The 24,423-nt window shown below is 53.4% G+C and overlaps 1 protein-coding gene across 3 annotated transcripts; it reads left to right on the top strand.

Annotated features, from left to right (window-relative positions):
* Positions 1-1,635: 1,635 nt before the first annotated feature.
* Dnajb12 (DnaJ heat shock protein family (Hsp40) member B12) lies at positions 1,636-20,165 on the top strand. 3 transcript variants are annotated; one of them, XM_052164225.1, is made up of 9 exons: positions 1,636-2,069; positions 11,211-11,391; positions 11,974-12,119; positions 13,579-13,764; positions 13,845-13,924; positions 15,169-15,278; positions 16,512-16,684; positions 17,287-17,384; positions 18,418-20,165. In XM_052164225.1, exons 1-9 carry the CDS (start codon positions 1,937-1,939, stop codon positions 18,445-18,447), a joined length of 1,137 nt encoding a protein of 378 aa, XP_052020185.1. In that variant the 5' UTR covers positions 1,636-1,936; the 3' UTR covers positions 18,448-20,165. The 3 variants fall into 3 exon arrangements, with proteins under 3 accessions (XP_052020185.1, XP_052020183.1, XP_052020182.1); XM_052164223.1 differs by having other exon boundaries at positions 1,842-2,069; positions 17,287-17,432; XM_052164222.1 differs by having other exon boundaries at positions 1,842-2,069; positions 17,287-17,438.
* The last annotated feature ends 4,258 nt before the right edge of the window (positions 20,166-24,423 follow it).

The following is a 24,423-nucleotide window of genomic DNA, read 5'->3' as shown; positions in this document are numbered from 1 at the left end:
ACCATCTATGAAGGGATCAAATGCCCTCTTCTGACATGCAGAGAGAACATTCGTACATTTTAAAAAAAATCACGTCTATTAATAATTTTCAAAATTAGGTTTCTGCTCAAGCTTCTTGTTTTGCCTGTTTGTTATTTTTGTCTTGGCGGGGACGGGGATTGCTTGGGGGGTTAAAGCCAGGGTCTTACACCTTCTAACCATAGTCTCCACCGGGGCGCCACCCTCTGCCCTCCATCTTCCCTACTCTATACAATCCCCTAATTGCCATTCCCACTGCCAGTACATCCTCCCAAAACCGCACATCTAAAATTCTTCCCAACAAACTGCTCCTTTCTCAGGCTTCCCCATTTCACCGTCCAAGCACACAGAAATTCTGTCTAGATATTCAGGCCAAGAATGTTGTCATTGGCCAGAAGTCCTCTGTTTTCCTCACACTGAACATCCATCTCCGGTAGCAGCAGCAGCAGCAACAACAACAACAACAAAGTTTTCAAAATATATCCAGACTTTAGCCAGATGTGGGAGGCAGAACAAGAGGAGCCAGGCAAGTCTGAGGACAGCCTGGGTCTCAGAGGGAGTTCCAATTCAGCTAAGGCTCTGGGCAGTGCTCCCCACACTTGATCCCTCCTCTTCCCCTCCCCACCCCCTTTCCCACCCTGCTCCTTCTTTCCCTCTACCTCCCAACCCCCAGTATTTAACTTCCTCTTCTCAGTGAGATTCAAACATCCTCCCTTGGACCCCTTTTGTTGCTTAGCCTCTTTGAGTCTGTGGATTGTAGGATGGTTATCCTATACTCCATGGCTAATATCCACTTAGAAGTGAGATACCATGTTTGGTTTTCTGGGTCTGGGTTATCTCACTCAGATGATCTTTTTTAGTTGTGTGTGTGTGTGTGTGTGTGTGTGTGTGAAAGAGAGTCAGAGGCTAAGATTTTTAATTGAGAAATAGATTTTCTACATCCTGTGCAATGTGTGTTTATATGTTTTCATCTGTTTGTTATATATTTATGCTTATATGTGTGTGTATCTACAACTTGATGAATCTATATTCACCGAGTTTCACCTGCTTATAATAGCTGCTTTTTAACTTCTGTTCATGTCTGTTTTTCGAGACACAGTTTCTCATTGTAGCCCTGGCTGTCCTGGAGCTCACGCTATAGACCAGGCTGGCCTCGAACTCACAGACTTCCTCTGTCTCCCAAGGGCTGGGATTGAAGGTGTACACCACCATCACATTGCACCCTTTAATGTTCATTAGGCGCGACTCAATAGTGACCCCTATAAACTCCTCCTTAATCCCGCAATAACTCGCAACGAAAATCCCCATTCGGAGCCTTTACATTTGTTATTTTCTCCTGTCAAACCACCCTTCCTCCAATCACATGTTCCTGTTTCTTTAGAATTCAGATGCCTGTAAAATGAGTTTCTGATAATATTAAACTATCCTAAGTGGTAACCATCCCCTCCATCCCCCTACTTTTCGATATTTGCCTTGACTATGTTACTATCTGAATGTTTCTGTTTACTGGACTTCTCCCCACCCACGAAAGCTCTGTGGGGACAGGGTTTTGTTTTGACTCCACTGCCACTTCAGACAGCAGCGTCTGACAAACAGCGGGCACTCGGTAAACATCTGTGCGATTGACAGTCGGACTGGAACGCAAAGGCTACCACCAGGAACGTGCGCGCACACTCAACTTCAGCCTTTGCGCTCTAGAGCGCCCAGGCGTTCTAGCGCCTCCGAACCGAACGCCCCTTTCTTAGGAGACATACGGTAGGGCTTCCGCCCGGGTTCAACCCTCACTCAAATCCCGGGAAGGAGGGGCGGAGGGTTATGTCATCCTTCCGCGCCGGCCTGCCCCGCGACGCGCCGGCGGCTGGCGCAGCCCTTCGCTCGCCCGGCCTCCCCCTCCCTGGTTCCGCGCTCGGGTTCCGCCATGGAATCCAACAAGGATGAAGCCGAGCGCTGTATCAGCATCGCTCTCAAGGCCATCCAAAGCAACCAGCCCGAGCGGGCACTGCGCTTCCTGGAGAAGGCGCAGCGGCTGTACCCGACGCCACGAGTCAGCGGTGAGTGGGAGGCGCCGCAGGGACCGAGGGGGGCATTAGCACAGGATCGGGGGAACACGGGAACGGACCGACGGGAGCAGTTGGCGGAGGGGGAGGGGTGGCGAGGCGCGGCTACGCCTGCGCACTGGTGCGCGCGGGTGCTGCTGGGATTCGTAGTCCGGCAGTGCCGCGGTCTCTGGGATGCTGACCCCCCTGGACACCCCCGAGAGCCTGGCTCCCAACCCCTTTCCAGTGCTTATGGAAGCCTCTGAAATATAAGGTTTTTGGGAAGGAGACGTGCTGGGAGAGCCGATGAAGAGGACTCATGTGGAAGCGGAAAGCGAACTACTTTTCCCAGAGGGCTGTTCGGTGGCTCAGGGCCAGTGGCCGGCCTGGGAAATATTATAGTTCAGGAAAATAAACATAACTATTCTAAGGGAGAATGGGTTCTAGAGAGGGAAGGAATCCATTCGCTCGAGTCAGAGAACCCTTAGCGAAATAAGCCATTCCAACTCGCAGTCCTTCCTGCAGTCTCTTGAAAGCGTTGTTTCGGAGTGGATGGATTGTTGAAGATCCCAGTCTTAGACACCCCATCCCACCTTCGTCTTCAGCAGGCCCTGGTGGCGGGTCTTATGGGCTGCTGCGGCTCCTGAGTACCAGGTAGCTGAATAGCCTGGGGCTGAGACCTCCCAAACCAGGGAGGGAATAGTGATCTTGTGTTTGCTACCCGGTCCTCTCACTTTACCTGGTAGCCTCCCTCCTCTTTGCGTTTGTAACCTAAGTACCCAAAGAAAGACACAGGATTTGTGTCTGTGGAGTTAGTAGCAGGCTTTCAGAATTAAGAGACCCACGTCTCATCGTGAACTTGAGTTTCCCCATCTGGAAGTTTAGGGAGTTGGAGCAGATAATGTATATAAACAAGAATACCCATAGTGCTTTTGTGTTTAGAAAGTTCTTTTGCCACCCGATCCTGTACAGTCAGGAAGACAGAGAACCACTCTTATATCTTCTGTAGATGAAGAAATAACTCAGGGATAAACGTCATAGGATATGACACAGCTAGAAAGTGGACAGCCCTGAAACTCCATACGTATTTATTAAAATGAAATGAAGAAGCAGCAGCCAGCCTCTCACCGTCCCTGCCCACGTTTAGAGTGCTGGCGGAAGAGGCGGCTGCATTCCTGAACTTTCCTCCCTCCTGACTCTGCAGGTTGATCTTTGATCTCTGCCTCCTTTAGGAGAAAGTTTCAATCTGCTCTGGTAACTAAGTGCTCTGGTAACTTGCTCAAAGTGCTCCCCTGTGGGATAATTCCCTCTTTATAAATGGATAGCACCGGTGGGGTGCAAACTGTCAGAATTCTGATTACTGCTGGGAGCCGAGGAGCAGTTAAGAAAGCTGATGAAATAGAGCTGTAGGGCATGGCAGAATTCACCTGTGCTAGTTCAGGAATCTAGACAGGGTGTCCTTCCAGGGCTTGCCGTGTGTGTGTGTGTGTGTGTGTTCACGCTCATGAGCGGATAACTTGGTGGAATAGGTTATATCTTTCCATCTTGTGGGTCCCAGGATCAAACTCAGGTAGTCAGACTTGGCAGTAAGTGCCTTCCCTGTCTAAGCCATCTCAGAGGCCCACCTTTTGGATATCCGTTATGTCTTTGATGGGTAAAACATATGCCTCGTGTGGAAAACTTAACAGCAACCTTACCTAAACGGACAAGGACATAAGGCTAGTTTAGGCCCAGGAAATCTTAGGTGGCTGTCCACACCGAATGTTTAGATAGGAGAGCTTTCAGTGCAACAGATGGTTGCTGGTATGGTGGTCCATGCCTGCGATTCCTGAGCTTGAGATGCCGCAAGAGGATTGCCTCCAGTCTGAGGTCATCCGGCTGCATAGCAAGACCTTATCTTTATTTAAAGAAAAGTAAACTGATGTTGGATCTATTTCGTTTTGCCTGCAAAGTTCACCGCTTGATGCCAAGTGGCACAGCAGGATTGGCAAGATCTGCAAGGAAGCAGACTTACAGAGAGAAAGGTCGCAAGGCTGGTGATAGCAGTGATTTAACAGAAGGGGTGGGGGAGACGACGGAAAGGAAGGGAAGAAAGAAAGAAAGCGAGCACAGTTTAGGTGCTGAGGTCTTTAAGGGTATCAAAAAAAAAATCTAGTCCCTGCCACCTGTGGGTTCCGTGTTGCAGGAGGTGAGTGTGTGGAGGATGATCTCCTGGCCATCACAGTGTAAGCTGTTGGGAGCACCGTAATGAGGCCACATGAATAATGTTGTCATACAGAGGGGACAGCTGAAGTTGCGAGAGATGAGGCAACATTCAAACATCACGTTGTTGGAAGGGACTGGGAAGGTGCGGCTGAAACCTTGGAAAGGTTTGGGCAGGGACTGTGTAGAAGGAGATGTAGAGGCAGATGACAGAGGGATTTCTACAGAGGGTTTGAGTTAGAAAGCAAAGTGGGGGCCAGATTGTAGAACTCCTTTCCTGTCAGACAGACAAGACAGTTCCATGTGTTCTGCATAGAGGAAATCAGAAGAGCCTGCTGAGATCAGCCTGACCTGCCAAGTCCACTTGGAAGGTAGAATACCAGGCATAATGAAGCTAGCACAGGCTATGCAGCCAGTTTGAGTTCCAAGTTAGCCTGGGCTAGAAGAGACCAAAAGGGGGGAAGGGATAATTTTTTTTAAAACAAATCAAAACAGAATGAGACCAGGTATGATGTTGCATGCTTGTCGTCTCAGCAGTGAGGGAACTGAGGCAGTAGATTGTTTGAAGCCAGCCTTATCTGGCCTCATATTTTAGTGACACTCTTGTCTCACCCCCAAAACAAACAAATAAAAAAAAAAAAAAACGTAAGCCAGCGAAGGGGAGGGGGACCCCAAATGTTGGTGAGAGGGACAATGGCCCCAGGGGTTGCAGAGGTGAAAAGCCATTGTGAAGTGATGATGTGATAGACGGGGCTGGGGAATCGGGTCAACCTTTGTGACTCGAAAAGGTCCAAGCCGAGAAACTAGACAAGGAGAGATGGACAGACAGACAGTATGGGAAGGGCCTAGAACCCAGGAGAAAGTGCCAGGTTCCAGAGGAAAAGCTACTGTCACTAGCTTGTTGACACACTCTGAGTCACTGTGGACAGCCATGCAGCACAACTGTCCTTAACCCGGAGAGTAGCCCTGGGGGAGACTATGGCTGTAGACCTGGAGATGCCAGGGGAAGGGACAAGTCAGAGTCTAGAAGGGAGAACATGGAGAGTTGGAATAGAAGCTTAGTCTTTGAGGGGTAAAGGAGGGGTCAGGGAAGGGGCTCTGACAGGAGATGAAGACCCTTCCATGTCAGCTTTCTCCATGGAAAAGAGGGGGGGGCCTTGATGACCCACTGTAGGGGTCATCACCACTGGGCAACTGCATGATGGGCCAGGAACAAGGCTGCTGGGAGGCCACAGTAGAGGCGATACCATGAGTATCTTTTTCTGGGAGTTTCTTTTTTAAAAAGCCTCGTTCTGTGGCCAGGGCTGGCCTGGAACTCACTTTGTAGAACATGCTGAGCTGGAATTCAAAGAGGTCTGGCTGCTTCCACCTCCCAAATGCTGGGATCAAAGGCATATACCACCATGTCTGACTTTTTTTCTGGGATGTTCTATGCAGCATCTGTTGGCCTGATGGTCACTGGCTTCACCTGATACTTAGTGAAGGGATTGAAAAGACTGGTCACAGTGGGGACATGGTGGGCGTGGTGGGGACATGGTCCCACATCTATAGTCACAGTGCTTAGAGGGCAGGCAGGAAACAAAGGAGTCCTAGGTCAGTTTGGGCTACATAGTGAGAACCTGTCTCCAGGAAAATAGAAGATAGCAGATTTTGCAGGGAGGACTTGAGAATACAATTAGGCCTCAGTTTCCCTAGCAAAGAGAGGGGTGGCTGGATGAGGTGTCTGCAGCTCAGGTTACCCAAGCTTCTGTAAGGTCTGTGCAGTCTGGGTAAATCGGAGAGGCCATCCGACAAGGCCATGGGAGAAGAGGGGAAGCTAGGACCCTTCAGAGTGAGTGGAAGAGCCAATCCAGTACCAGCAAGGAGCAGGGTGGAGCTGCCCCTTCCATCCATCCACCTCTGTTGATCCCTTCGTTCTGTGTGTTACTGAATCTGATTTGCTCCTCCAGGCACCCGGGGCAGGGGTCGAGGTTGCACTGAGGAATTAGTGATGGCGGCACATGCACACTGCCAGATGTGGACGGCCGCAGTCTTGTCGGCCTCCGCCCTGGGCTCTTTCCCCATTCTGACTTTCCTCCATTCTCTTTGAGTGCCACAGGCCTAAGAACACAACAGCTGCTAGCCACATGCTAAGCCCTGTACACGCCTCACACCTTCTCTCTCACACCTTCTCACAGTGCCCTGGGCCGAGTCTGAGCCAGTCGGGGCTCCACACTGGGGAAGGGCAGGTCTTGGCAGCTGTAAGTCTCGGTGGCCCTGAGACCCTCTCTTACTCAGTCGTACCTTTTTGTTTGTTTTTGAGACGGAGTTTCTCTTTGTAGCTCTGGCTGGCCTCAAACTTGCTCTTTAGGCTTGGCTGTGCTCAAGCTCACAATTATCTACCTGCAGCTGCCCCCCCCCCCACCCCTGCCCCAACACTAGAATTAAAGGAGTGCGCCACCACACCAAGGCCCCTTTTCTTTAAATAAATTACCGTTGAAACAACAGCATCTTACTGTGGTGCCCAGGCGGGCCTCAACTCCTCGGACCTGAGCAGTCTTCATGCCTCAGATCCCGGTAGGTACCAAAGAGCACGGCTCACATCTCCAAGGTTCGCTGATCCAGTGAGCACACCCAAAGCTAAGGTTAGCATTAAGCCAACCCTTTTGTGTCCCTGAACATTGTCTGTTGGCTACTGTGTCACAGGAGATGTAATGATGAGTCAGGGTGAGACTGTCACATGCTACAGGCCTGGTGGGGGCATCCCGACCCGTGGGGAGACCTGCTTGCCAGCAACCAGATATCTTCTGTTGTCAGCCCAGTCTGGAACCTTCTGGCTGGTGCTGAGTTTGGAGAATCCACTCTCCTTTTGGTTCCGCAGCGTAGGGAAATCAGAGTGACTGACCAGTGGAACTGCCTGAAAAGCCTCCAGACACTTGGCTGAGGAATACGAGGCAGGCCTCTGCCGTCTGACCTGTGCAGCCAGGTTGGCTGAGTGCGGGCCTCTGCCATCTGACCTGTGCAGCCGGGTTGATTGGATCTCTGCGCTGTTGCGCTTGGGACACGCACAGCAGGCTAGGCCTGGACCAGAGACAACTTCGGAAGAAATCAAAACAGGCAACTTGGTTCAAAACCCCAGGGGCCAGGTCCTTCCTCTGCCGTCAGGACCAGCCTGCTTGTCTGTTGGTTTCTTCCTTTGCCTCCACTGCCTGGTATGTTGTGGCACTGCTCGGGGCCGACATCTGGCTACTCCACCTTATCCTGGACCACCCAGGTGGTGACATTTAGAACCTGACGCCTTGCACATGTTCTCTTAGTTCATCCCCATACCATCAGTGAGGAGACTGAGGTGCCAGCAGGGGTCATAGATCAGCCAGGGTCAGGCTACCTTGCTAGGAAGTGGCGGGCAGGATCTGGCGTCTGAACATAACATGCGGAGTTCCTGTTCAGAGACACAGTCAGGGAGAGCCACGGAGCTAGAGTGGGGCCCTGTGGGGACCTGCGGGGACCTGTGCACCTCTGCAGGGGCAGTGCTGCCACAGCGCCTTCTCCCTAAGGGGAGCAGCAGTGGGTGATGCCACCTCCCATCAGAGGCTGGAGGGAGCTCATTTCTACAGAGCCTTGTGGCATTGCCTGCCCGACATACACTGATCACTCAGTAACAGAAATAGCTGCTACAAGACATCTCAGCCCTTGGGAGAATCATAATTCTGGGGCCAGCCTCGACTACATAGCAAGGCACTGCCTCCAAAACCAGAAAGAGAAAGGATGAGTGCCACTGATCTTGTTTGTCTGAGATAGCATTCTAGGGCTGGAGAGACCGGTAAAGAGCACTGACTATTCTTCTAAAAGTCCGGAGTTCAAGTCCCAGCAACCACATGGTGGCTCACAACCATCTGAATGGGAGCTGATGCCCTCTTCTGGTGTGTCTGAAGACAGCGACAGTGTATTCACATACATAAAATAAATACATCTTATTTTAAAAAATTAAAAAGTAAAAAGTGACAGTGTTCTAGCCTGTGACCCAACTCTCTATGTAGCATAGGCTGGCCTCCAATTCAAAATCCTCCTGCCTCAGAATGCCAAGAACTAGGATCATGGCTGGGCGGTAATGGTGCATACTTTTAATCCCAGTACTTGGGAGGGAGAGGCAGGCAGATCTCTGAATTTAAGGCAAGCCTGGTCCACAGAGCAAGTTCCAGGACAGTCAGGGCTACACAGAGAAACCCCGTGTAAAGGACTATAGCTGTGCACTGCTATGCCCAACTACGAATGCTTCTCCAAGTACTCCTCCCTCTGTCAAAGCCTCACCCCCCCACCCAGGTGCACCACAGAGCCTGCAGTCAGCTTCTCTTAGTTGAATTGCCTTGTCTGTGGAGTGTTCTGCACTGAGACAGCCATGGTCATGGCGCTGTAGTCCACAGGAACCCAGTGCTCAGTTCCCAGCAGCCCCTGGGTATGTGTGACCTATGTATGTGGTGGTGGACGGTGTCTGGTACTCGGTACACTGCTGTGACACTTGAGAAGGAAGTGGGATGTAGTCTGAGTGGTTGGCATCATTTTTCCTTGGCCTACAGGTATCTTGGGTCCCAGCAAGGATCTAGGTACCATGTTCTCCCAGAGGTCAAGGGCTTTGAGATTTACGAGCCAGGACACTGTAGTTTGCTGGGGTTTGTAGATGCGGAGTCAAGAGGACCCAGAGCTTGCATTTGATTCATCACAATCCCATTTTAGGGTGACAGCAAACATCTCACACAGACCCTAGTGAGGAAGATCATTCCATGTGGCCAGCTAGTCAAAAAATAGAGCAGTAGGGCTGGAGACATGTCTCAGCAGTTGTTAAGAATGCTGGCTACTTTCTTTTGTTTTTTATTTTTGTTTTTTTTTTGAGACAGGGTTTCTCTGTATAGCCCTGGCTGTCCTGGAGCTCACTTTGTAGACCAGGCTGGCCTCGAACTCAGAAATCCACCTGCCTCTGCCTCCCAAGTGCTGGGATTAAAGGCGTGCGCCACCACCACCCAGCTTCTCGCTACTTTCGTAGAGGACCCAGGTTCGATTCCCAACTCCCATGTGGTGGCTGGCAGCTAGCTGTCGGTAACTCCAGGCTCGGGGGCTTTGTAGGTACTGGAACTGCACATGGTGCACACACACGTGTGCAGAGAAAATAACTGAACAGATGAAATAAAATAAATATGTATAAGAATAATAATTGGGGCTTGCTGGCACACACAGGTAACCCCAGTACCGAGGAAGTAGAAGTAGGGTGTTTATCAACTACGTGGAGAATTTAAAGGCTAGCCTGGCCTGTCTTAGATAATTTATTTAGACCTGTCTAAATAAATGCAATGTAACAGTAGGGCTAGGGAAACAGCTCCATGGCGGAGCACTGGCCTTGCACGATGAAGGCCCTATGTTCAGTCCCCAGGATCAGCAAGGGAAACCTGCAGGAGAAATAAGCCCCAGGGATCTCTGCGGGTCTTCTGGGGCGGACATGCGTCCCCAGTCCTCAGCACTGCTAAGCGAAGGCTCTAGGAATGGTACTATTAAGTCTAAGCTAGGAACACTAAACAGTTTATAATTCTGATGTACTGTGTTAATAAACAAATATCCAAACCAGGGAACATTAAAATTAACATTAACTTCGACTTAATACTAAGTTTGCACTAATGAAAATACTCATTTAATATTAAAGTATTCTAAATAACCGGCATAAAAATAGAAGACAACCGGAAGTAGCCATGAGGCTTGACTTCTAGGTGGTGTGAGGCAGCACTGAGAGAACTGCTGAGAGTTGAGCTCAACAGAGGTTCATAAGACAACAAAGAGCCTAGTCAAGCAAACAAGCACAATGAAAAAATACCAAGGCAGGAGGATGGTGGATATGAGACCAGCCTGGGCTGTATAGCAAGATCCTGTTTAAAAAACAATGAAAAAAGTACAAGTAACTGGGCCGGGTGGTGGTGGCACATGCCTTTAATCCTAGCACTTGGGAGGCAGAGGCAAGCGGATTTCTGAGCTCGAGACCAGCCTGGTCTACAGCGTGAGTTCCGGGACAGCCAGAGAAACCCTGTCCCAAAAAACAAACAAACAAACAAACAAACAAAAAAGAATAAAAGTAACTGAATTCCAGATCATAAACTGCTGGGTTCATTTGTCAAACTCGTGTGTGTGTGTGTGTGTGTGTGTGTGTGTGTGTGTGTGTGTGTGTGTGTGTGTGTGTTACTGTGTATCCCTGGATGGCCTGTGTACGCTTGCCCCCCTCCCCTTCCTCCTCCTCCCTCCCTCCCTCCCTCTTTTCTACCATTTGGAATCTGAGGGTCAAGCTCAGTTCCCGGAGCCCATCTCCCCAGGGCCTCCGGTGTTATTTGTGCTGAGGGGTGAGGAGGGTTAAGTGCAGTCTCTAACCTGCGGGCTGGGCTGGCCTAGAACTCAGGTTCCTTTACCTCCAGAGCCCTTGAATCAGAGGTGCCCCCGCCACACCCAGCTCCTCTTTTACAGTTTGCTTGTTGAGGCGGGAGCTCTCACACTCCTAGGCTGGCCTTAGACTCCCCCGGAGTTGAGGGAGACCTGAGCCAGACCTTTAAGAACTGGGGCTAAAGTGTGTCACCATGGCTTTCTGGAGTAATGCTGGGCCCCGGGCGTGCCAGCAAACACTGCCAGCCGACAAGTGCATTTCCCTAGAACTTGTTAAGAAAGAAAATGAATGCATATATAAACAGAATATCCTAAAGGAAGGAAGGAAGGCAGTTACTTCAGTTACATGAATTCATGAGTTTGGTAATAAAATTAGCATTGCTAACATTTTGAAAGCAATACTCTTCCTATTCCTGAGAATTCAGGTTCCAAAATGGATGGGCAGAAGTCGGGAGGGCAGCAGCCTTGCTGGAAGGGTGGAGAGCTGGGTGCCAGGGCCACGGGCATGGCGGGCCGCGGGCATGGCGAGCAGACTCCTCACTGGCTTCTCTCACCTTGCAGCTCTGATCGAGTCCCTCAACCAAAAACCACAGTCGGCCGGTGATCCACCTCAACCCTCAGACACAACCCATAGTACCACCAAGAAGGCCGGTGGGACCGAAACCCCCTCAGCCAACGGCGAGGCCGGAGGAGGAGAGAGCACCAAGGGCTATACCTCGGAGCAGGTGGCGGCTGTGAAACGGTAGAGACCTGGGGGGGGGGGGGGGCGGGGGAAGCCACTCTCTTCATCCAGTGGACTAAGGGTCTTGGAAGGTGGAGGCGGGCCAGCTTCCCACCCCCACAACTGCAGACTGGAGGCCTTCTGCCTTAGGCCTCCCACAGCTCTGTTTGTCGCACAAAGACACAGCCATCTTGCCCTCTAGCTTCTACCCTACCCCCACCCCCACCCCCACCCCAACAAAGACCTTTTCAGTCCAGAGCCTGTGGCCTGGAGGCAATGGCAAAGCTATGTCACCGCAGGGGGATGGGGGGGAAGATTGAGCCCTGCAGAGTGAAGCTCTCCCAGGCTTGACGCCACCATCCAGGACCCCTCCACACTAGACCCTCCAGCCGTCCTCTCTCCTGTCAGCCTCAGAATCCTTCGAAGGTCAAGCTCACACCTCCCAGCAAGCCGCCCCTCCCAGCAGGTGTTTCCAGCAGGCCCTGCCCAGCCCTCCTAGGGGCTCCCTTGTCCCTCAAGTTAGCCAGCTGACCCAGGTCTGGTGTCCCACCCCTGCTGTAACCGCCCCTCAGGCCCCCTGTCACTCTCTCCTCTCTGCTCCAGAGTCAAGCAGTGTAAAGATTACTATGAGATCCTTGGGGTGAGCAGAAGCGCCTCAGACGAGGACCTGAAGAAGGCCTACCGCAAATTGGCCCTCAAATTCCATCCAGACAAGAACCACGCGCCTGGGGCCACGGAAGCTTTCAAAGGTAAGGCCGTGGGCTGTCGGTGGTTTTGTTTGTTAGATTGTATCCCTATGTAGACTGGGCTGGCCTGGAACTCAGAGAGCCCTCTGCCTCCAAATGCTGGGATTGAAGTGTGCCACTATGCCTAGACATCTTGGTGTTTTTATCTCTTGTCTTAAAATACAGGGCCAAGGCAGCTTTCTCAGGAAGTGGGGCCAGAAGAATGTGGTCTCAAGTGTAATTGTACGAGAACTGTGCCCTGAGAACATTCCAGTAGCCACCCCTAGCCGTATTGACTAGCAGCTCTCACACAGAGCCTGCCGCCTGCCACCTCCTCATTTTCTGTGTTACAGTCGAGGAGCCAGGGGCATTCCAGTGGCTTCTCCAGGGTCAGCAGCACCTAGTCCCTGTACTGAGGGGCAGGGCACCCCACCCTAGGAGGGCTCCCTTAGGAAGAACAGCCTGCACCAGGCCTGCTCTGGGGACAAAGAGATTTGTGATCGTACAGCCTATTGATCTGTGGAGTGAGTGTGTCACCTCTGGCCAGAATCATAAGTCATTCTTGATGCATTTAGATTTCCATCTTGCCTCTCTCTGGTACTCGTGTGCACTGCCTCCATGCCTGCCCTCTGTTGCTGGGCCTTGCATTTGCTGGGTCCCTGGGTACTGTTCCCTTTGGGGAATAGCACAGTGACTGGGAACCGTGCTGTGCAGTAGGAGGAAGTTTGTGGCAAAGTGGAGAGGGCTTGTCAGATGGAAGAAGATTCCATTCTCCTTCTCAGGGGCTCCCAGCTCTGAAACTAGCCTGCAGCCCACTACTGTGGGTGACGGGAGCACAGGGGGGTGCAGACCCTAATAGGCCGTAGCTCCCTGCCCCGGAAACTCTGCTGAGGAGACCCCCCCGGCGCCAGATAGAAAACGGCAGCTGGGGCCTGGGCCCTGGGGACAGCAGACTCATCCTGGCCACACACCAGACACCTGGGAGTCTCCACCAGAAACCAGGGGGTTGTGCCCTCCTAGCAGTGTCTGCCACTATCCCATTCACAACCAGGGCCTCCTGTGTCCGTTATTTTGGGTCACACCATGACTTTAGGATTGTATTATACTGTCTCCTTGGGCACCCTACACCATGAGTGTGTGCAAGGGACATCAGTGAAAGAACTTGGACAGGACACGCCTGAAGCAGGTGTGTAGGCTCAAGACAACCCCCGTGTGGAGGCAGGAGGATAAAGAATAGAGGGCAACCTGGACAAGTTCCTGGACCGTTCTGGCAGTATAGGCAATGTAGCAGGGCCCCTGACTCAAACAAGGAACGAGCGTCCTCACAGCCTAGATTTAGCCTTATGCAGGGACGTTCTTGATTACCTGCTCCCCAACGCCGCCCAACAGGCAATCTCCCTCCACACCCCCAAGTCCCCACTTCCACTGAGACCTGAAAGAAGCAAGCTCTTGGCTGTGCTAAGGCCTGTTTCTCCCCTTGCAGCCATTGGCACAGCATATGCAGTCCTCAGCAACCCGGAGAAGAGGAAGCAGTACGACCAGTTTGGCGATGACAAGAGCCAGGCCGCACGGCACGGCCACAGCCATGGGGACTTCCACCGAGGCTTTGAAGCCGACATCTCCCCGGAAGACCTCTTTAACATGTTCTTTGGCGGTGGCTTTCCTTCCAGTAAGTCCCCCTCCAGGTCCCCTTAGCAGTGGTGCTGGGGTCTGATCGCTGCCACACCTGACTCTACCTCTACATTCCAGGTAACGTCCATGTCTACAGCAATGGCCGAATGCGATACACCTACCAGCAAAGGCAGGACCGCAGAGACAACCAGGGTGATGTGAGTTACCACACACCAGGCCCCCCTGGGACCCAGGCTGGGAGGAGGAGGGAGTCTTGATCCACTTGATAACCCCCAGCATTCTTAAGCCCAAGAGCCATCTTTGCTCCTTCCCAGTGCCATTTCTGCCTAGGGACACCAGAGGGAGCCACACGCCCTAGGCGTCGCAGGATGCTTTGGCTTCTGTCCGGCAGGAAACAAAAACCTCACCTCCAGGCAGCTTCTAGTGTGAACAGCTTCTGTGGGGTCCATTTGTTCTCAAGGCTGACATAGCATTTTCTGAGCGATGGAGAGTTAGTCATGAGAGGGAAAAAGAGGCCTGCCTGAGTATTCAGCCTTCTAGAAAAGTGAAGAAAAGCTGTGGAGCGGGCAGTGTGGTTCAGACACATTTGTGATGCCGAGGATCATCACAGTCAGCCAAACACTGCCCACAGCCAGCAAAGAGCCTGAACACAGGGGCATGCATTAGGCACTCTCGCGCCCCCCACTCTTCCCCTTCCTCCTTTCTTCCTCTTTCTCCTTGGATTTACTCTGCAGCTGAAAATTACCTTGAAGCCCTGCTCCACCTTCCAAATACTGGGATTATGTTTGAGTGACCTAGCATAATGCCTCGCACATCCATTTTGTTGGAGGTGGGCTTGGCTTTGGTTTTTGAGACAGGGTGTCACCGTATAGCTCTGGCTGGCCTAGAACTTGCTGTCTAGACTAGCTGGTCTGGAACTCCGGAGTGCTGGAATTAAAGGCCGGCCTCTCCCCACTCAGCACTGCTTCTTGTTGAGACAGAGTTTTCTGCGTGACCTTGGCTAGTCTGGGACTCCAACTCCCAACCTTTCTCCTGTCCCTGCCTCCTAAGTGCTGGGATTAGTGTATCTGTACATCTGATGTACAGAAGAATTTAAAATCAGATTATTGTGTGATGAATTTATTTCTGGTTGTCCTGTCTTTGTTCTAAGACTGACACCCAAGGGCTTATGGGTACTAGAAAGCTCCACTCACAGACTACATCCCAGCACTTTAATTAGATGCTTTTCTGTCGACAGAATATTTGTGTGGCTCAAAATTCAAAAAAGCTGTGGATTGTGAAAGTCTGTCTCCCCGGCCTGCCGCTCTTACACTCACACACGGGCTCCTCCATGCTGGTTGCTTTGTCTTTGGAAAAGCTGTCAGATGGGGGGCTTCTGCCCTGGGAAGGAAAGGGAGGGTGTCCCAGGCACTGCTCTAAGCACTGCTCTTGCTCTCCTCAGGGCGGGCTAGGAGTCTTCGTCCAGCTGATGCCCATCCTCATCCTCATCCTCGTGTCGGCGCTCAGCCAGCTCATGGTGTCCAGCCCACCCTACAGCCTGAGCCCGAGACCGTGAGTGCATGCCCAGCCAGGCCCCCACAGAGCCTTCTCACGATCTAGCACGCCATCCCTAAGCAGAGCCCTTAGACTTGGGAGGATCATAGGCCTCTCCGAAAATACCGACGAAGCTCCAAGCCTTTCCTTAAGGCAGCACACGTACACCATCCTACGTGATTTCAGAAACGTGACTCCCCGTGACCGTCCCCACCATTGCTGCCGCTGAGATGTTCTCTGCTCTTAAAGTCTGTTTGAAGCCCTAAGAAAGAAAGAACAGGGTTTAGTCAATCAGGGGAGGGTGGCTTTGCACTTCAGCTTCTGCATTGAGAGCTGTAACTGCAGATAAGTTATGTAACCTTGGGTCCCTGGTCTGTAAAATGGGAACAATAGTGTCCACCTCCTAGTAAGTGGTAGTGAGGAGCAGCGTGAGGCGTCCAGCTCAAGGAAGTGCTCAGCCGGCTTTGTTGAGCGGATGCCAAGCTCAGCTGCCAGTGCTTGACTCTGCTGAGTTAGCTGACCCGAGCCTCTAAGGTATCACGGCCTCTCTTCCCAGGGCCTGGAACTAGCTTCTGCTGAGGCTCCTCAGCTCCAATCCCTTGGTCTGCGGCTGCCTGAGGACCCAGCAGCTCTCTCAGCCAGCAGGGGGCAGAGTTGGCCTCTGCTCCCACAGCTGCCCTGGAGCCAGCCAGAACCTCTCTCCAGCAGCTAGAGAGAGAAAGAGTGTAGCTTTGGGGGGGCTGCCCTCCCTGGAGCAGGGACTCCTGTTGGGCATCGTGGCTTCTGCTGCCTGCAGGTCTTATGACTACAAATTCTCCCTGAAATTTTGTTCCTTTCGGGGTTTTCTTTTCTTGTGCGGTTGAGAATGAACGACTAACTCATGCTCACAGAGGCGCAGCTCTGTCCTCGAGTTCTGACCCGCGGTTCCTTACTTTAGGCCAGACCTTGGCATCTGTGAGCTTAGAGGTGTGGAAGGCAGAGCCCACACCCTTGCCAAGACCAGCTTCCCAGACCAGGGCTTCTCTTCAGAAGGGGCCTCTCTCCCCACCTGCCCCGTTCTCCGCAGAGCCCCTAAAGGGGGGGTTGACATAGGCTGAGCTATCCCTGCACCGGGGTGCTCTGCCTTTGCTGCAGACCTTCATTTTGGGGAGCCAGTGCAGAAGCTGTTCCTGTGGCCTGTGTGGCACTTCCTGCCCCGGGGCCATCAACCCTTCCAGAGGCCCACTCTGTGCCTCGTGTGTTTCTGGTCAGGTCAGTGGGCCATATCCACAAACGAGTCACTGACCACCTGAACGTCCCGTACTACGTGGCAGACACCTTCTCTGATGAGTACACGGGCTCCAGCCTCAAAACAGTTGAACGGAATGTGGAAGATGATTATATCGCCAACCTCCGGAACAACTGCTGGAAGGAAAAGCAACAGAGTGAGTGTGTATGCGTGAGTGTGTCATGTGTGTGCGTGTACGAGTGTATGCGTGTGTGTATGTACTCGTGTGTGTGTGTGTGTGTGTGTGTGTGTGTGTGTGTGTGTGTGTGTGTGTGTGTGTAAACATGTGTACCTGTAGATATACTAGTGTTCTCAAGCATGGGAAGGGGTGGTGGTGGTGGTGGGAGAGGGGGAGCCGGGATCCATGCTTGAGAATAGAAAAACCCTTCTTTGGTGCTTCGTGGACGGACCATAAGACCTGGCCCTGCCCCGCCCTGTGCCGTCACCTCCCTCCACGATCTGAACTCCACTCCTGGGTCCCCTGAGCTGCAAACCCTGGGCCACTTGATGATCTTGTCAAGGTCCTCATGTGTCACTGGTGCCTGTCATTGAGGCTGCTAGAGACGAACCTGTTAGAGACAGATTATACCTAGCCGCCCACTGGCTGTGTACCTGTGGGACCATAGTCCTGACTTCCTGTCCTGTCCCGGGAAGCCAGCTCTGCCCTGACCCTGGTCCTGTCTTCCTCTTTCCCCATGGACGCAGGCAGGTCAATGCCTCAAAGTCCTGGGGCTCTGAACTTGCCCTGTTTCTTTGCAGAGGAAGGCTTGCTGTACCGAGCCCGCTACTTTGGGGACACAGACATGTACCACAAAGCACAGAAGATGGGCACCCCGAGTTGCAGCCGGCTGTCAGAGGTGCAGACCTTCCTGCATGGATAGCTCTGGGCCAGCCACAGCACCCAGGTTCAAGTATGAGCCAGGACTGCTGCTTTGCTGTGCCTCCTGGCAGCCTTGGCCTTGGTCATGGGGGGGGGGGGGGGAGACCTGGTGACGATGGCAGAGACTTTCTCTCTTGTCACCATCCTCACACTTCCAACCTCAGAGATGAGGCAGTTCTAGGCACCTCCAGTCCCCCAGCCACATTGACCCCCGTCATCTCCTCTCCAGGGCTGCAAGGGTTTGGAGGCAGAAGCCAGGCAGAGTGAGGACTTGTGCTTCCTCAACCTGCTCCATAATCAAACCACCTCAGCCCTTTCCCAAGCCTGGCTTTGTCACCTGTGCATTCACACCTAAGTATCCCACCGAAGTCAGGAAAGTTCGTGGGAAGTTAAGTGGGTAGGAGAGCATCCTCCTCTCCTCCCAGGAAGGAGGGGATGGAGCAAGATGAACCAGCCTGTCAGCAGGCAGGAAGGGTCTATGTGCCTGACCACTCCCTCTCTGGAGGGACCTAAGGCCCTCACTCCAGTGCTCCGCACCTGGGAGCCAGGAAACCACGGGCATCCGGCCCCACCCGGGCATTGCTCCTGTGGTCTTGAAGAAGGGAGCAAAAAGTTACAAGTTCAGGGTCAAAAGCATCTTCTGAGCACAGGAGAGGTTGGAAAGTGAAAGTGTCTGTTAACAGGCCCCGCCCCCTCCACCCCGTCCCTTGCATGCGGGTGATGGGCTCAGTGCCCAGTGCCCAGAGCAGGGAGCCTGGCTAGAGCCCAAAGGAGTGTGGGCAGAGCCAGAAGTTCTCTGCATTGGTACCCTGTCCTCCCTCTCCTCTGCCTGTGTCCCCTGTCACACAGCCAGCCACAGACTGTTTCAAGGCCACTCATTAGCTAGTGTCAGCCCTGGGGCCGTCATACTGCAGAGGGGCCGGGCAGGGCCAGCTGCCGGACGGGCGGTGGGGCTGAGTTGAAGGTCCCTGCTGCGACCACTCACCCAGCTGTTTCCCTCTGCTCCCCAGACTATGAAATCCATGGAGAATTTCTGGTGACGCACACTGAGCCAGCCAAGGTGATGGACTGTATATTTAAGGAAAGACATACACAGAAAAAATTAAAATGGAACTGGAGGCTGAACACCGCACAGCCGTCCTCTCTCAGCCGGTGAATGCTCTTAGGACAGACAGACAGACAGCCTGCCTCGGGCTGCTTCCTCTTCTCCCAGGGCCTGCAAGAAGCTCCGCATCACTGGCTCCTAGGATACCGAAACCATGGCAACGAAAGTAGAATGTAAAACTTGCAGCAAATGTCTGTGGGGAAGGACTGGGGGAGGGGACGCCCCACTGTGTCTCCTCCCCCCCCCCTGGAGCTGCCACCAGTCAGTCACGGGAGAAACCAGGCAGGGGCTTGGGCCAAGGAACAGAAAGGAGAGAATTCCAGAGAACATAACTTAGAAATGCATATGTATGTATATATATCTATTTATATGTAAATAGACATATATAAAGATATATATATATATATATATAAAGTCTTTTAAAACTATGCAGGGATTGGGTTAAGATGTTCATCTGACTTGCTCCATATTTGAGAAAACAGGGCCTGTTTGGGAAGGCAGCCTGTTTTTCAAAAGCTAAAGGAAAGTCAAATCAGATGCCATTAGTGTCGCCCTTAGCCCCAGCCTGACTGATGGCAGCCGTAATCATGGTGGTATAAATCCATAGAAAACTTGCAAAGGTCTCCAGGCTTGTGGATAAGGCAGGGGAGCACGCTGGGCAGGGAGAGGTACCCCTGGAAATAGCCTCTCAGTATGGGGCCGGAACAGAGATCCCAGACAAGACCTACTGGGCGAGGCCAGCTCCTTGCGCTGCCCCCCTCGGCCAGCCTCAGGTGGGCTCTGCCCTCGTGCCCAGGAGCCCTGCACCACTCCCCTGCCCATACCTCTTCCCAGCCCACGTCCCCAGGTGGGTTTGCCTTACAGGTGCCACAGGGCACAGCTCCACCATTGCCAACAGGTTTTCTCTAAGTCGCGCACCAAGGACTCCAGAAGGCTCTTCCTCCGAGGCGAGCCGAGCCAGGACCTGAGCGCAGCCCAGCCGTGGAGAGCCCTGCTGTGAGCGCCTGTCTTCACCCCACAGTGGGCCCACCAGGTCCCCTCACTGGACGAAGAATCTACCACAACCAGAATGGCTTCCCCCTTCAGATGAGGCTTTTTCTCAAAACAGCCATTGTTGCCAGGGGAAGGGGGCCGGCTGTCTCTTCCCAGTGGCCTTTGGGAACTGCAGTTTCCCCTGGTTTCCTATGGCCGGGTGTGCCGGGCACCTGCTGACTTCCAAAGCCTTACATCCCCAAGCTGCCATCCCAGAGGTGAAATCCCCCAGGGTTTCACTCTCTCCCTCCCTCCCTCCCTCTCCCTCTCTCTCTTTCTCTAATACAACCCCTAACAAATGGGACGCTTGCTGGGAAAGGAAGCTTGGTTAGGAATTGTCAAATCTGCCTTTTTTTTTTTTAAACAAGGTCCCACCCTGCAATGAAGTGGCCACCCTGGCCTAGAGAGAATATAATAACTGGATGCAGGCCAGAGTGCCCCACCCACGGTGGCCTGGTGCTCTGCCTCCCGCCACCCCGCCCCACGGCCTTGGTAGCTGTCCCTAGAGGGGCTGAGCCACGTGCAATAAGAACAGAGATCCTAAAGGATCCCCTGAGAAGCTGTATTTCTTGAATTAGAATTCTGATATTGTACATCTATAAATATATGTTTATTATGTGATTGGCAGTGGTGGGTCTGCATTGAGCAGGGCATGGGGCATGGAGCCCCGCCATCCCGCTTGTGCCTCAGGAGCTCTTAAGTGGCAGGCCTGGCCTTCCTAACAAAGGGTATGGGTGTAGGGCTGCAGGATGTGGGACCCCAGTCCTAGGTGGGGACCTGCCCATCACCCTGTCACTGAGCTGGGATGGAGCCCCTTCCTGATTGGGACTGGGGAGAAAATTCCCAAATCTGTCTTGCCATCTCTGGTCCAGTCTGCCAACCACAGCCTCCTCTCCCTGGGAGACGGAGAAAGCAACACAGAGGTAGCCCGGAGCTCAGGGTGAGCCAGCCGCAGATCTGCCCGGCCTCCCGGAGACAGGGCCCCTCCCGCTACTGCGCCAGCCAAAGGCAGGCGGGCTGCCTGGTGGTGCCACCGCAGCCCGGGAGCTCATTGGCTGTCCCCGAGCAGGGTCACCGCAGCCTGCCCCGGCCTGCAAGCCGCCACTTGTTAGCTACACTTGGCAGAGGGGTAGCCAGCTTCCTGCCCACCACCCTCCCTGACTGACTAAAAGGGCTCAGTGAGCCAGAAGGGGGGTGGAGGGGAATGTCATTCCATCTGCAGCAGAAAAGAGGCTTTGAGCAGGATGCCCCTCCCACTGCCGGGGCCTCGGGGACCTGCCCGCTATCTCCTCGACCTGCCGGGCTCCGGGCTGGAGCAGGAGGGGCTCCACGGGACCAGGAACATGCACATGGCCTGGGTTTTGCCAGACAGTCACGTCACCTAGCTGTCTGGGCCAGGTGTGCATAGTGCCAGCGTCCGACACTGGTTCAGCGGGGCAGCTCAGAGTTCCCCATCAGGCCTCACACCTTCTGGCAGTGACGTCAGCCCTTTCCCAGAGCTGGGAACAAACTTGCCAGAAGGCAGGTGACCCAAGGGTCTTCTGGAAGCTGTGTGTCTGCGTGTTTGGAGTCTAGAAGAAAGATCATTCTGCAGACATTCACTCAAATCAAATTTACTGTGTTTGCATGACCATGTGGGTTTAGTTTGGCTTGATTTAGAATCTGTGAGATAGCCTCACTGTATAGCCTTGGCTGGCCCGGGACTCATGTAGATCAGGCTGCCTTTCAACTTACAACCATGAGCCACCTACCTGCCTCTGCCTCCCAAATGCCAGAAATTGCAGGTAGAAACCGTGCATCTGCTATGTTGGTCATTCTAAGGATTTTGACTTTCTTCTTTCTTTGTGAGACGGTTTCATTAGGTCAGGCTGATCTTAAACTTGCTATGAACTCCTGATCCTCCTGCCTATACCTCCAGAGTCCTAGGATTAGGCATGAACTCCGGGGCACATCCAAGTCTTCCGAGGGCAGTGGCACTGAAACCTAAGTTCAGGATGTGAACAAGGTAAAAGCCACTCCTGGAAAATGGGCACCAGCAGGGATGGGCAGTCAAACAGGTGTCTCCTTGAAAAGACATGGCGTCCACCTGCTGTTGAGGACTATGTCCTGTTGGAATCAGCCCCAGAAGCAGCATTAAAAAAGTTATTAATGTGTCGCTGTGGACTCCGGCTGCCTCACGCTCAAGAGTGCCTTCATATGCGGTGGCGGGGTGACCTCAGGCATGTCACTTAACCTCTCTGTGCCTTGGCGTCCTCATCCACACAATGAGCGGGGGGCACTGACACCAGGCTTCTGAGGCGGTCCTGTATTGTAGGTCTGGCTCCCGGGAAGCGCTTCACACGGTGTCTGGTCACAGCAAGCTCCATCCAAGCGTCATTTGTCCTGTCAACAAAGATTACCTGACACTGATGTCAAGTCCTATTCTGGACCCTGAAACCACAGAGAAGCAGTGCTCTTGAGGAAGTGGGGGAAGGGGGAGTGTCTGGCAGAGCTTCAAGGCCTCCGCCTGGGCCTCTGGGATAAGACGGTTGGCATTCTCCTGGGGAGATAGATGCCAGCCAGAGGGAGCAGTGTGACAAGCCTGAAGGTGACGTGGGACAGTGGGACAGGAAAGCACGGCCAGGGGACAGCGTGTAGGCCAGATCCCTGTCTAGTTATCACACCGGCCAGTCACAGTGGGGAGACTGGGATACCATTTCCCCAAACTCCAGTAATAAGATGTTCCCTGAAGCCAGGGCTCAGGACTCCGGACTCCTGTCACCTCCTTAGCCAGTTGGGCAGGAAATAAAGGCCCAGCACACAGGCCAGTCGCAGGCGGCGGGCAGCTGTGTGGGCTTACTCAGCCAGGCAACCCTGCCAAAGGCCCCAAAGTAAGGTTTTGTTTATGGAAAGGAGTGTCTGGTGCCACGCCTTGCCCACCGAGCCCTTCCGAGTCGGCCTAAATGAAGGCCCTAGGAAAATGAGGATTGTCTGTAGTAGCTCAAATACCATGTGGGCTTTCCTTGGGAGAGGTGGCCCCCCAGTGCAGTTGGCCTCCAATAGGGCGAGGGGATCAAGCTTGGGGCTTTGGGGAAACTCTGGGTTGGCAGCTCCAGCAACCTATCTAATTGTGCATCTTTCTGTTGGATGAGGAAGCACCAGAGACAGGAACTCGAACCTACTGGATGCTGAGGGTGTCAACCAGGCCGCCTTCCTCCAATAGTGATGTCACCAAATGGCCCCTCCCTACCATGTCACTCCCAGTGATGCTGTCCTGGCTCCTGTGGCCTGCATGCCCTGGCACGCGCACTGAAGCCTGGCAGCCCTCTGGGCCTCTAGCCCACCTCCCGCTGTTTGCTGCTTGGTGCATGCCCTCCTTCACCTGCAGTGTTCAATACCCGGATGCCAAGCCAGCTGCTCCAACCTTGAGTGCCCAGCCCCCAGCCACCAGCTCGAGGGGCGTGACTCCAGAGGTGTCTGCAGAGTGGCCCAGCAGTGTCTGCCTCCTCTGGCTTGGCAGGTGCTTGTGCATGGCGTGTCACCCTTTCTGTTACTATGCCCCTCAGCTGTGGGACTCCACAGTGGGGGAGAACGGAAGGGACCCCTGTGTAGAGACAGCTGTCTGCATAGTACTCAGGCCTCACTGTCTCCTTTGCCAGAGCACCTGTGGGCCACTTTGCGTCCACAATTTCAGACCAAAGTGTGTCTGTCCAAGGCAAATGGCCACTGGATAGTAAACCTCATGACAGGCAGAGAGGAGTCTCTCTCCTTTGCCCTACCTCCTGAGGGAAGCAGGATCCTACCGAAAATGCCCCCAAATTCCTCTCCCTAAGAGACCTCAGGACCAGGAGACAGTTTGCCAGTGGCCAGAGAGCAGCCACTGCCCTCGGCCTATGCCAGGCGGCGCCACCCACGTCTGGAATCGGAAACGGTTCTGTTCTCGGCTTCCCCAACGCTATCCCGGTCACTAACTTTCTGGTTACCTCTAGCATCGGTTACCACCTACTGGCCACCAGCCATGGCCCTATGTTCTAACGCTGACATTCTGGACCCCAAACTGTCCCTAGTCACAACGGGGAGCTACCACCAACACTTCAAGAGCCACCCAGGCAGCAGATGTGTTCTGTAAGAGGGTCAGCCTTCAGGGCACAGGGTCCTCCTGGAAGGCTGTGGACCTATCTCTGCCGGGCCCCTTTGGGATCTGAAGCAGTGTGTAAAGTCCACATAGATGACAAGGTCCAGTCCCAGCAGGAACAGAAAACACTCACTCGTCACTGGTAGTGTTTATAAAAGTCATCATAATTACCCCCATCATTCTCCCACGGGCCTCCCCATTTATCATCTAGGCTGTCAGCCTCTGTCAGCTGCCAAGTTCCTGGGCACTAGCCTGACTCGGCTGGTCAGTCCTCAGTCCAGGATCCCCAAACCCAGGGGTCATCAGTCTTCAGGCCCTGTCTCTACTAGCTTGTTGCAGAAGCCCGGTAGGATGACAGCCCAGGGATCAAATAGCATGACCTACATCTGCCAATATTACTAGCCCCAGAGCCTGGCGGCCTGGGCTGCGGTGGCGAATTGAAACACAATTCGAGGAACTGTTGTTGATTTGAGTCTGTTTCCAGCGAGGCGGCTGGGAGGGACGTGGGAAAGGTCGGGACAGCGAGCGGGGGATTGGGGTGGAAGAAACAGGGGAAGGGAGGGGGACCCCCCAGGCTTCTTACAGCTTCTCATTCTGTGTCTTGAGAACCCAGGAGGATGGCTTGAAGACCGGATGTCACTCCAGGGAGCTGCTGATGTGAGTGCATGTGCCGGGGCCTCTGGGACCCTGGGTGACCTGTGCACTGGGTTATACTGGGTCTGATCTGACACCAGGCCTCCCCTACAGCTCCACCCAAGTTACTTG

Source organism: Apodemus sylvaticus, chromosome 19 (genome assembly GCF_947179515.1).
Source record: "Apodemus sylvaticus chromosome 19, mApoSyl1.1, whole genome shotgun sequence".
In the NCBI taxonomy this organism is placed as follows: domain Eukaryota; kingdom Metazoa; phylum Chordata; class Mammalia; order Rodentia; family Muridae; genus Apodemus; species Apodemus sylvaticus.
Note: the sequence above shows the minus strand (reverse complement) of the source record. Positions and strands in the feature narration are given on the sequence as shown.

Bases quoted from the DNA above. Each gene is read 5' to 3' on its own strand.
- Dnajb12 (XM_052164225.1), top strand. From the start codon at position 1,937: ATGGAATCCAACAAGGATGAAGCCGAGCGCTGTATCAGCATCGCTCTC. The intron at 15,279-16,511 runs GTGAGTGCATGC...GTTTCTGGTCAG, and splicing joins TACAGCCTGAGCCCGAGACC to GTCAGTGGGCCATATCCACA. The intron at 17,385-18,417 runs GTGCAGACCTTC...TCTGCTCCCCAG, and splicing joins GTTGCAGCCGGCTGTCAGAG to ACTATGAAATCCATGGAGAA.